Here is a 12,621-nt window from a genome sequence, read left to right as displayed (position 1 = left end):
ACACACACACACACACACACACACACACACACACACACACACACAAAGTTACTGTTATCTACAATTGGAGGCTTTCAGACAACATTCAAACGATTCCTATTTCATTTGTACAAGTAAAAGAATTCCATGCTTTAAATAATCTGTTGCTGAACTCTCCTAACTGCCTTCTTTGTTAGACATGAATGGAAGCTGTACAACTTCCTTTAAGCCTGACTTCCAGATTTCACGAGTTGTTTTCAGGCCCAGTGGCTCATTTGCATGTTTGAATGCAGTAGAGCACTCTGGGAGATCAATCGCCAGCCTTACACTGGCTCACACATTCCCTTCAAGCTTTGGACTGTGGATCAGTATTTTTCATTCCCCCTCAACAGTTTGGAACGAAGAGGTCGGCCATTCTTATTGAGGTAGAGATGAGAGGGGAAATAAAGCTAGTATATTTCTTATCCAAAACTCAAAAACTCGATCCATCTACTTTGATACGGTTTTCTTCTTTTAATACTCCACATCCCCTCCCCCCCTCAAAGGCTTGGCCATAGTGAATGGGAGAGGAGAACTATTTTGTGAAATGTTTGTGTGTATGTACATACGCCTAGCCATCAATAAACTCCAGTGGATCAAATGTGGGGAAATCAAGGCAAACCTGAAAAATAAGACATGGCTGCAACAGACAGGTACAAATAGGCTCCGTTCTTAAAATGAAATTCACACATTCACGCAGAGAGCATCGAGACACAAATGGTACCCTGCAGAGAAAGAGCATATGGACCAAGTATTGGGATGAAACAGACCCAGCTGGTATCACTCAAAATTCTGGAGCCTGGACTGGATAGGGTGTCTTATGCCTGTCAGCTCAGCTACTTGGGAGGCGGGAGATTGGGAGGATCGTGGTTCAAGGCCACGGCAGGCAAACATTTGCAAGACTTCCTTGTTAACAATTCCAGGCTTGATGTCTCATTCCCACGTGAGAAGTATCAATAGAAGGATCCTGATCCAAACCACCTGGGCATAATTGCAAAGCCATATATTAAGAAAACCAAACAAACTGTTGTCTGGGTGGCAGGGACTAGCTCTCTGCGCAGTGGGCAGGGCCTGGGGCTGAGGAAGGCCTCTGATCCTGTGGTGTGGACGGGAGCAGCGTGCAGACATGCAGCCTGTTATTTAGGTTTTCAGGGAACCCTGGCTTCCTTCTTCTGTGTGTGTGGCCACAGCGCCACCTAGTGACAATGGCCACCAGTCCTGCCGGCTGAATGGTGAGCACATCTTGGTCTTGGATTTAGATGGTAGTACAGTAGGAACAGAAAGGAGAGTCTGGGAATTTAGATTGTATGGGTGGGTAAACTCCTGTTCATTCATTTTCACTGGCTCTGTTTGCCTGATCTAAGACTGGGGATAATGTCGATGACAGATTCTTAGGGTGCTGAGCTCACATCATCATCATCATCATCATCATCATCATCATCATCATCATCATCATCATCATTATTTTCTGGGATTGGGGATTGAATTCACAGTCTTGTTCTTAATATGCAAGTGCTCTACCACTTGAGCCAGACTCTCCCCTCTTTTTTGCTTTAACTTATTTATTATTTTAGTTATTTATTTTTTGTTGTTGGTCATGGGTCTTGAACTCTGGGCCTGGGCGCTGTCCCTCAGCTCTTCAGCTCAAGGCGAGCGCTCTACCACTTGAGCCACAGCACCACGTCCAGTTTTTCTGGTGGTTAATTGGAGATAAGAGTCTCAGGGACTTTTTTTTTTGCCCTGGCTGGCTTTGAACCACGATCCTCAGATCTCAATCTCCTGAGTAGCTAGGATTACAGGTCTGAGCGACTGGTGCCCAGCTTTTTTTTTTTTTTAAGGATAGAGTCTTGAGCTTCCTCCCCCCACCCCCCCCCTATTTGTGCATCTTGTGTAGCTGAGATTACGGACCCAGTTTGTTTGCTAAGGTGGCATCTCAACAGGGAGAATTATATCACCTGAAAATTACAGGACACACACATGTATAGAGGATGCGCACACACACACACACACACACACACACAAATATATATAAAGAAAATGATCTATATGTGACATGTACCAAAATATTCCTGTTGATTCTCTTTGATCTTGACAACATACCTTATGGTTTCTGTTATTTTTAAATTCACATTTTGTTTCTTGCCATAAAGTAAGAGTTCTCTTAACCCTGCGTGCGAGATTCATCCAACGTTATCTATCTGCTGGCTCATGAAAGTGGTTTTTAACTGGACACAGCGTAGATAGCTATTTTTGGTTGTGTGTGTATATGCACACATCTCCCGTGTCTAGTTAAACATTTCTACCTGTGTGCCACAATGTCCTTCACGTGCATTTTCTATAGGTCAAACTTTCAAGACAGTATAAGGAATTCCCTTCAAATTCACATCCACCCAACCAGATCTGACCCACTGCTAACCAAACATGTGACTGTGGTGCCCTCTTGTGGCTATTCAAGGAGTATGCACATGTTCAAGCAGTCCTCCAATCAGAACAAACACAAAGCAAACCCTGTGCTTTCTGCGGCACTGGTGTAAACCGTCCAAGGATTGGTGAGCACTAAGTGCTCAAAGTTGAACTTAACTCCAATGTTCACACTGGCCTGGGCAAGGTGGCCATGGGTGGAAGAGCCCTTTTGTTTGCTGAGGTACACAGAACTATGTGGTTCTAGCAGAGTGTGCATTCCTGTAAGTCCTGGCTTGGCTGTAGTTGTTTCCTTGCTCCCGAACTCTGAGGGGCCTTACTGTCCCCCCAGGGCTCAAACTCCAGGGGAATATTCCCTGTGGAGACACTCACCATCAAGCCATGTCTCAAGAGCTTGCACGTGCAGGCAAATGTGCAAATGTGAGAGCCTAGAGCTTGCTCACCCATTCACCAGAGACAAGACACCTTGAGATGCTGGATGCCGGTGCTGGTGGCTCATGCCTGTCATCCTAGCTACTCAGGAGGCTGAGATCCGAGGATCATAGTTCAAAGCCAGCCCAGGAAGGAAAAGCTATGAGATGCTTCTCTCCAATAAACTACTCAGAAAAGGCTGGAAGTGGTGCTGTGGCTCAAGTGGTAGAGCACCAGCCTTGAGCTAAAGAAGCTCATGGACAGCATCCAGGCCCTGAGTTCAAGCCCCAGGACTGGCACACATGTGTGCACGTGTGCGCGTGCACAAACACACAGAGACACAGATACCTGGAGACATGACTACCCTATACAGCAGGAGTGTGCCTATCAAGCTCACAATGATTACTTAAACAACCACTATGTGGGCTGCCTATGATGACAATCACCCCAAAATCCTGGGTGGGCTAAAGCCAAGTTCTGGGGGCAGCACCTTTATCTGCTCAGCATCCTTAAAATGAAAGCTTGGATCTGGCGACAGAAGAGGAGAGAAACTGCTCTGTGGAGTCCTGAACCCCCAGCCTCATGTTTGATTCACACTCTGGGGACAACCCCAAAAGACTCCACCAGAAGCTGTTCAGTGCAGATGCCCAGCAACTTTCTGTGATTTGCTTTTTAATACATTTTTTAAATTTAAAGATGGTATGAAATATGAAATATATATGCATTCAGGAAAAGTCATCCATTCATTCATTCATTGCCACTAATGAGACTTGAATGCAGGGTCTGGATACTGTCCCTAAGCTTTTTTCACTCAGGGCATGCTCTCTCATGTGAGCCAAGCTCCGTTTCCAGCTTTTCAGTGTTTAATTGGAGATAAGAATCACACTGGATTTTCCTGCTTGGGCTGGCTTTGAACTGTGATCCACAGATCTCAGCCCAAGTATCAAAGTTTGCAGGATTCTTATCTCCAAAGAATCAACAAAAAAAAAACAGAAATGGAGATATAGTTTCAGATATAGTTTCAGAAACAAAAAAAAGAAGAAGGAGGAGGAGAAGGAGAAGAAGAAGAAGAAGAAGAAGAAGAAGAAGAAGAAGAAGAAGAAGAAGAAGAAGAAGAAGAAGAAGAAGAAGAAGAAGCCGCCGCCCAAGGCTTGAATTCAAACCTCAGTAAGAGCAGACACAGGGGGAAAAATTACTAAATTTTTATGTCTTCCAATGTCAAAAGGCAATGTCCTAATAGATACCTTTGGGTATGACGCTTAGTCAGTGTTTCTGGAAAGTCCCTTAAGGTGGTTATTGTCCAGAAATGATTAGCAAAGTAGCTATTGTTTTATAAAGCCTGCCAGTCAGCCTTCTATTACTGCCATGGATACCAGAGATATATCAACTTATAAAGACAAAAAAGTTTTGTTTTGTTTTGCCTCACATGGAAATTTCAGAGCAATTCCCTATTGCTCTCCACAGGGAGCATAGAGAGGTAGAGGAGGCAGGGTCTCAAGGTCACCATCAAGGCCACACACCAATGACCTAAAGACCTCCCAGCTAGGCCTGTCTCCCCATAGCGCCCTCTAGTGGATCAAGCAGTGCTGAATGGCTGACTCTGTCCCACTTCCCCCTGGAAACACACCGTAAATGCATGGGCCACCATGCACACTCATCACGTGATCTATATCTCCACCAGTGATCATACTGCCCTTTCCCTGCCATTACTACATCAATAAAACACTGTCACCCTATGGCTGTAGCTCTAGCTCATTAAAATCCCTTACACTTTGAAGAAGAACCATTTCCACTTCCTAAATGTTGCAGAGGACTGAAAAAGAAAGCTCATTATCAACTTTGCAGCTCATTAGCAGACTTGCTCTGAATACACAACCACTCATTACTGCCGACAAGCCTCTCTGGCTTCCCTCTGTCCCAGGTTGCCTTCTGGGCATGACACTCTGAATGGGGAGGGAAGTGTGCTATGAAGGTCCTCTTATGTCCAATAACACGGCACCCCTCCAAACTGCAAGTGTGGATAAAGAAAAGACAAGGCTTATGGCTTAGTTCCAATTTCTATTTCTCTTCGTGAGACCCCAGGCTGCTAACCAAACCTCTATAACCAAACCCCTATGTGCCATGCTTTCTGTGGGCCACAGGGTCACCTGGCTGGCTCTTTGAGGACTAAAAGTATCAATATTTACAGCTGGAATAAGGAACTCAGTAAAGCATTTCCTCTCCCATCTCTTCTAAACAGTGGTCCTAACTCCAGGCTCCATTCACTGGTGACACCCATTGTCTCCTATAAATAGTATGTTGTATTTCATGATATATCTTTGTTGTTGTTGGTGGTGGTGGTTGTGGAGCTTGACCTTAGGGCCTGGGTGCTGTCCCTCAGCTCTCTTGCTCAAGGCTGATGCTCTACCACTTTGAGCCACAGCACCACTTCTGGTTTTCTCATGGTTCATTGGAGATAAGAGTCTCACAGACTTTTCCTGTCTAGGCTGGCTTTGAACCGTGATCCTCAGATCTCAGCCTCCTGAGTAGCTAGGATGACAGGCATGAGCCATGGGCACCTGGCCTCATGATCTATTCTTTTAAGCTTAGGATCTAACCACAGTCTCTCAACAATGAGAATCAAGGACAATATTCCCATGGGGTTGAAGGTTATTTGTATCCCACAAACATATACGGTTACCGCACCCAAATTACTCACCCCTAACCCCAGGCAGACTCTGGGCTCCAAGATCTCAGCCTCTACATTATGCCCTCCATGCTTTGCTCATGGGGCCGAGAATGCACTCCGTTTTTATCTTCCCCAAGGCAATGGCCAAGGATTTAGGCTTTACTCTGAAGTCTGCTTCTCAGGACTCCTTTTCAGAGTGACTGACAGGGTCCCAAGGCCCTTGGGTGCTCAGGGAGCCCAATCCCTCCCCCTGCTCCCCCCCTTGCATTGCTGTCTGGGCATGCTTCCCAGCCTGTAGTCCAGGCCCTGGCCCCTCCAGGGCTTTGCGCTCACCGCATGGTGTACAGCAGGGTGCCATCGTCCTCCAGCCGCAGCAGCTTGTTGGGCGTGGTCATGTTGTGGGCGATGGATTTCTTCCCGTTGTGGAAGAACGTGTCCGGGGTCCAGATTTTGCTGGCGAGCAGGTTGTTGAGAGGCAGGCGCTGCATGGGCCCCTTGAAGCGCAGCCGCTCGTCCTTCCAGCTCTGCCGGAAGAACACGTCGATGGTGTATTCCTGGAGGCAAAGGAAAGGCGTTGGGGTGGCGCCTGAGCCACGGGGGGAAGTTCTTCCCAGGGTGATTTAGTGAGGGCGGAATGCATGGGCCCAGGCCCCGGGGAACTTACCATTTCTGTGTCTGACACTGGGCCGAAGCTGGTCACGTAAATGTCGGTCCGGACCTGCGTGATTCGCTCTGAAACACAGACGCTAGGCTGCAGCCCGCTGGCATGGATGGTCATATTCTGCTCACCTGTTCGTGTGTGTGTGCGCGCGTACGTGCAGGGACTTGAACTCAAAGCCTGAGACATGGTCCCTTGGCTTTTTCGACTCAAGCCTAGGGCTCTAACCCTCTACTTCTGATGTTTAAAAAAAAATTGAGGATGAAGAATCTCATGGACTTCTCTGTTTCCAGGCTGCTTTACAACCAGGATTCTTGAGTCTCAGCCTCCTGAGTAGCTGAGGATCGCAGGCGTGAGCCACCATGGCCTCCTGCGTCTTCAACAGCATCCAAGCACTGGTTCCTCCCTAAGTGACTAGAGTGGACACTAAGATTATCTGGGAAGGCCAAGTGCCCATGGCTCACGCCGGTCATCCTAGCTACTCAGGAGTCTGAGATCTGTGGGTCATGGTTCATAGCCAGTCCAGACAGGAAAGTCTGTGAGACTCTTATCTCCACTGAACCACCAGAGAACCAGAAGTGGAGCTGTGGCTCAAGGTGATAGAGGGATAGCCTTGAGTAAAACAAAAGAAGAAAAGCTCAGGGACAGTGCCTGGGGCCCTGAGTTCAAGCCCCAAGACTGGCACGCACACACACACAAACCCAGGAAGATGGAAGTTGGCACAGGGATATTTTAAAGGCAAACACTGCCTCGAGCTGAAAATAACCAAGACTGCACATCCTTGGCAAGACTTAGAAAGCAATCATCCAATCCAGAGCCATGGTCAGGGTAGCGCTTCCCAGGATTGGGTCCCAGCAAACACAAGTCAGCCAATGAGGGGCGGAGCTTTCCATACACTCTTCCCAGCCCAGCCAATGAGGGGTGGAGCTTTCCAGACACACCTCCCAGTCCAGCCACACATGCCTCTCAGCCCAGCCAATAACAGGCAGAGCTTTTCACACACACCTCCCAGCCCAGCCAATGAGAAGCGAAGCTTTTCACACATGCCTCCCAGCCCAACCAATGAGAGGTGGAGATTTCCAGACACGCCTCCCAGACCAGCCAATGAGAAGCGAAGCTTTTCACACATGCCTCCCAGCCCAGCCAATGAGAGGTGGAGCTTTCCCACCTCGGCCCCCCCCCACCCATCCTCACAGGCCTCGGCCTCAGCAGCGCGTGCGCACACTCACCTCCCAGCCCAGGCCTCAGTCTATTGTCATAGCCATCCAGCAGCCCGTCCAAAATCCTGGTGAACACTGTGATGTTGTCATTCGTCTCCGCTTTCACTGAACTCGTTGGCATTTGTGAAAAGCTTTTCCAAAAGAGAAAACCAAGAAAGCTAACATTTGCATTGCTTCACAATAAGATATCATAATACTAATACTTGTTTTTTATTGTGATGATCTCAGGGCTTGAGTGCTGTCCCTGAGGGCTGGTGCTCTACCACTTGAACCACAGCTCCACTGCACCACTTCTGGTTTTCAGATGGTTAACTGAAGAGATGAGTCTCACAGATTTCCCTGCCCTGGCTGGCTTAGAACTGGTATCCTCAGCTCTCAGCCTCCTGAGTAGCTAGAATTACAGGCGTGAGCCACTGGCATCTGGCTACAAGATATAATTCTAAAGATTCACAGTCCATGCCTCCTTTTTATCTCATCTTAGCGGGAGGGCATTTGCAAAGCTTAGTCTGTGCAGGGGGCATGGTTTACTTTGAATAAGTCTTAGTGCTTAAAACGCCCGCATTTTGCTCTGGGCTGATGTCCTTCCACTTAACCAATGGGCCAAAATATGCTATGTTATGAGGAGCTATTTATTATCCACGCCGTTAGTCATTTATGAAACAAATTAGCTCCTGTGCAGGGACTGGCAGAGCCTAATCCATGCACAGGGGATTCCAAAAGTTTGGTGTAAGTAGAAGAAAGCGGAGTTTGCAGGCCCTTAATGAACCACCCATAATGCACCCCAGGGTGGACAGGAGGATGCGGCTTAACTTTGCTCATGTTGGAAGATGAGGTTGATGCGCCCCAAGCTCACCGCATCCTTAGTGGCCTGGGGGAATGGAGACTGTGGATACAATGCCAGGATTAGAGCAGGTAAGGCCAGAAATGATCAAGTCTGTGATATACTTCAGAGTTCTCAGTATGGCCAGCTAATGGCCACATTGTCTGTCACCCAGTATCTTAGAATCACAATGATACCCTCAGGAAGCCAGGCACCAGTGGCTCACACAGGCTGAGCTCTGAGGATCGTGGTTCAAAATCAGCCCTGGCAGGAAAGTCTGTGAGACTGTTATCTCCAACGAACCACCAGAAAACCTGAAGTGGTGCTGTGGGTCAAGTGGTAGAGTGCTAGCCTTGAACAGAAGAGCTCAGGGACAGTGCCCAGGCCCTGAGTTTAAGTTCCATGACTGTCCAAAAACAAAACAAAAACAATAACAAAACCCAGAAACCTGGGGTTATTTAGTAACGTAACATTATCCAGGCTCCAAAAGCATATGCAAAGCTGGGCACAGGGCACTTCTAGCTAGCTATTTAAGAGGCTGAGATTTGAGGATCACTATTCAAAGCTAGCCCAGGCAAACATTCTGGGAGATAGTTTTTGTTTGTTTTTTCTTTCTCTCCAGTCCTAGAGTTTGATCTCAGGGCCTGGGCACTGTTCCTAAACGTTTAATTAATTGATTGATTTTTGCTCAAGGCTGGTACTCTACCATTTGAGCCACAGTTCCACTTCTCGATTTTTGGTAGTTAATTCTCCAATTAACTTGTGGACTTTCACCCTGGCTCTCTTGGAGCTACTATCTTCAGATCTCAGCCTCTTGAGTAGCTAAGATTACAGGCATGAGCCACCAGTGAGCCACCAATTAATCATCAGAACACTGGATGTGGAGATGTGGCTCAAGGCATAGGACACTGAGTTTAAAAAGCCAGTAGGAGCACAAGGCCCTGAATTCATGCTCCAGGGCCTCCTCCCTCCCCACACCTTATGAAGATAAAGTAGATGGAAACCAGAATTGATCTGTCTACATGCAATCAGTGAAAATGAGAAAGGCAGGCACACGCCAATTCTGACCTCAGCATCTCCTTGGGCAAGCCTAGAAGGTTCTCTGAGAAAGCAAGTCTGCAAGCCAGAAGTCAGCAAGGAATCTGAAGGGTTTGAATCTCACCTCAGGTATGCAAACAGCACTGCACCTGCAGACTGGGCTCGATTTCAAGGATGCACAGGAGAATCCTGGGCCAAAGCTAGCTGGGCCTTCCAAATAACCAACACCTTTGGCACTTGAGCAAAAGAGTATTTGACTCTTGGTACACCACAGAAAAGCCTGGCTGTAGGCCCCAGCACTGCTAAAATGCTTTCTCTGCCTCACTGTGGCTGAAATTACAGTGGCGAGTCTCTTGATGTATCCACTGCGGGATGCAGAGGTCGGAATGGATGCGTGCCTACCTCACCGACTACTTGGAAATTGGTCCTTGTTTTTCATTGATTGTATCTAAGCAGATCAATTCTTCACCGGACCTACAGCTATTTCCCAAATAGCTAATTTTTGAGCCAGCGTTAGAATGCAGATAGCTGGAACTAAAATTCAGTTCTGTTATCTCAGAGAATAGAAACATGTTTTACTTTCTGACTTAGTATATTAAAATATTAGTCCCTCACCCTTTTTCCCCCCTAACATCCATGGTAATTCTACACTTCAGGAAGATAACGCACTAAGCCTCACATTGCTAATGTCAGAATAGAAAGCCTTGAAACCGCCTAGGGTTATGCTGTTTTTGTTTTTTGGACAGTCATGGCTATGCAGGAGGCTGAGATCTGATGATCATGGTTCAACCAGCCCAAGCAGGAAACTCCATGAGACTGTTATCTTCCATTAACCACTAAAAACCCTGAAGTGGCACTGTGGCTCAAAGTGGTTGCACTAAGCCTTGAGTGAAAAAGCTCATGGACAGTGCCCACGCCCTGAGTTCAAGCCCCACAATGACCACCACCACCAACAACAACAACAAAAGGAGACATAGGGAGCAGATTCTTTAAAAAAATTCTTTGTTGCATGCTGTGGCTCACACCTGTAATCCTAGTGACTCAGGAGGCTGAGATCTGAGAATGATGGTTCGAAGCAGCCCAAGGTTAGAAGTGGAGGTGTGGCTTATGTGGTAGAACACCAGCCTTGAGGAAAAAAAGCTAAGCAACTTGCCCAACCTTTAAAGTCTGCTTTAAAGCTAAAGACTCACTCCAGCTTGCTCTGCTCCTTTTATGGCTCGTGGAAAGCATTGGAGAAACAAAATGGCACAGAAATCTTAGGCCATCAGGATAGGCAACGCCATGTTCTGTTTCATTGAACACTCAACTAGGTTCCCAGGCAACACAGCCTGCTGAAATTCCTGCTCAGGTATTTTTTTTAAACCCCAGAGAGTTCTTTTTAACCCCATAGAGCTCTGTTCACCCTAAGTCAGCCTCTCATCTCAAGACATATTAAAGGCCCTGCTCTGTGACAAGCATTTTGGTGAGACATGATATATGACTATTGGCAACTGCCTTACCTATAAAAGAATAGCTTTGCTGAGTGCTGGTGGCTCACGTCTGTAATCCTAGCAACTCAGGAGGCTGAGATCTGAGGATTGCAGTTCAAAGCCAGCCCGGGCAGGAAAGTCCATGAGACTCTTATCTCCAATAAACCACCAGAAACCCGGAAGTGGAGGTGTGGCTCAAAGTGGTACAGCATGAGCCTTGAGCAAAAGAGCTCAAGGAGAGTGTGCAGGCCTTGAGTTCAAGCCCTATGACTAACAACACCAACAACAAAAATCACTTTTTACATTTTCTTGCCTAAATATGATCAGTCTATATGAAAGACACAATGACTTGATTCTAATGCTTTTACTTTGAAGAATAATAAAGGTTCCAGCCTGAGGAAGAAAGGGATTGTTGGTTGATGATGGTGACAGGCAGGGTGGTGGCTGGAGTGGTGTCTCAGAGCCATGCGATGACCCCCATCCCAACTTGAAGTTCTAGGTCGCTTAGAGCCTTCTGATGATGAACCAGCATGCCACAACACTTGATCCACCAAGAGATTCATTTCATCAGCACAGTGTCTAAGAGAAAAGTCCCTTCCAAGTGTGCGAACCTCCCACTCCCCCCCCCCACCATTGCATCATCCTTGGGCTCTGAAACTCTTGCATTCACTGGCTTCTAAGCCTTAGAGACTCAGTTTTAATTGATCAGAGAGAAAATAGGAGCCAGTGACCCCAGCCTCTGTGACCTTCCTTTACAGTCATGACAGAAAATAGGTGGGCTAAGGCTTGGATAGAAGCAGAAAAGATGCCCTCGGACCAACTGTTAGTGATGCCAACAGCCTCTGAGAGGCTTCCTCCAATGTCTCCAGAGAGGCCCTGCCATTGGGTCTGACGCCTATTCCACCTCCATACCCTGGGTATGCCAGGCAGCAGATACTGAGACAGGCACTGGGGAAATGAGGCTAGAAGATGGTCCCAAACTCATCCAGGACATGTCCGCCTGCAGTAGGAATCAGCTGGGGCCTGAGGGGATTAGAGTAGATCATGGGAGAGGTGGGGCCTCGTGGGACTGTGCAAGGCACGGCAGGAACACAAAGGAGAGAAAACGCAAGCTCTGTCTGGGGTTGTTGTCTCCTGACAATGATTTGAGTCCCAGGGAGGGCTGCAGGAGGGTCTTGTTCGCAGCAGCTTCCAAGAAGGAGTCCATGTCGTTTGCAGGGAGCATGCGCAAAGACACAACATGGCTGCCTTGAGTGCACCGGGCCCCGGGTTCCATCCCCAGCAGCACAAAGAAAAGCAACAAATATTGAAATCCAAAGGGCAACAGGCACACATCAGGCCATAAAGGGCACTGTAAGCCACATTACACTTCTAGGAGTTTCTAGAAGGTACTGATGACACACTCCTCTGAGGCCTTCAAGACAATTAAGACACGATTAACAGATGTAAAGTCCATGTAGCTTGCCTGGACTCTTCCTGCTGGACCCTTTGTTCCCTAGAATCTCACCAAGACTCCCCACCCTCTTGGGTTAAATGTTGGGTGTTAGCCAATCAGGAGAGGCTGTGAATCCCGAGGCTGACCAATACAGGTAAGGGGGTGGGGAACAAAAAGAAGTGGCAAAGTGAGAGAGGTAAAACTGGAGGCATGGGCATCAGTTATGAAACTGGATTGTGTTCTTTCTCTCTTTCCTTCCTTCCTTCCTTCCTTCCTTCCTTCCTTCCTTCCTTCCTTCCTTCTCTCCTTCCTTCCTTCCTTCTCTCCTTCCTTCCTTCCTTCCTTCTTTCCTTCCTTCCTTCCTTCTCTCCTTTCTTCCTTCCTTCTCTCTTTCCTTCCTTCCTTCTCTCCTTCCTTCCTCCCTCCCTCCTTCCCTCCCTCCCTCCTTCCTTCCTTCCTTCTC

General features: G+C 47.5%; 1 protein-coding gene across 1 annotated transcript in view; it reads right to left on the bottom strand.

The window, feature by feature from the left end:
- The window catches only part of Gabra5 (gamma-aminobutyric acid (GABA) A receptor, alpha 5), a 56,956-nt gene that overhangs the window by 28,843 nt on the left and 15,492 nt on the right, over positions 1-12,621 (bottom strand). Inside the window, exons 2-4 of the mRNA XM_013012005.1 lie at positions 7,406-7,527; positions 6,183-6,250; positions 5,852-6,072 (exon numbers count right to left, since the gene is read on the bottom strand). Coding sequence (XP_012867459.1) covers positions 5,852-6,072; positions 6,183-6,250; positions 7,406-7,527 — 411 coding nt within the window. The remainder of the gene's footprint in view (positions 1-5,851; positions 6,073-6,182; positions 6,251-7,405; positions 7,528-12,621) is intronic.

Source organism: Dipodomys ordii, unplaced genomic scaffold, assembly GCF_000151885.1.
Source record: "Dipodomys ordii isolate 6190 unplaced genomic scaffold, Dord_2.0 Scaffold15, whole genome shotgun sequence".
NCBI lineage: Eukaryota > Metazoa > Chordata > Mammalia > Rodentia > Heteromyidae > Dipodomys > Dipodomys ordii.
This window is presented reverse-complemented; position numbering and strand designations above follow the sequence as displayed.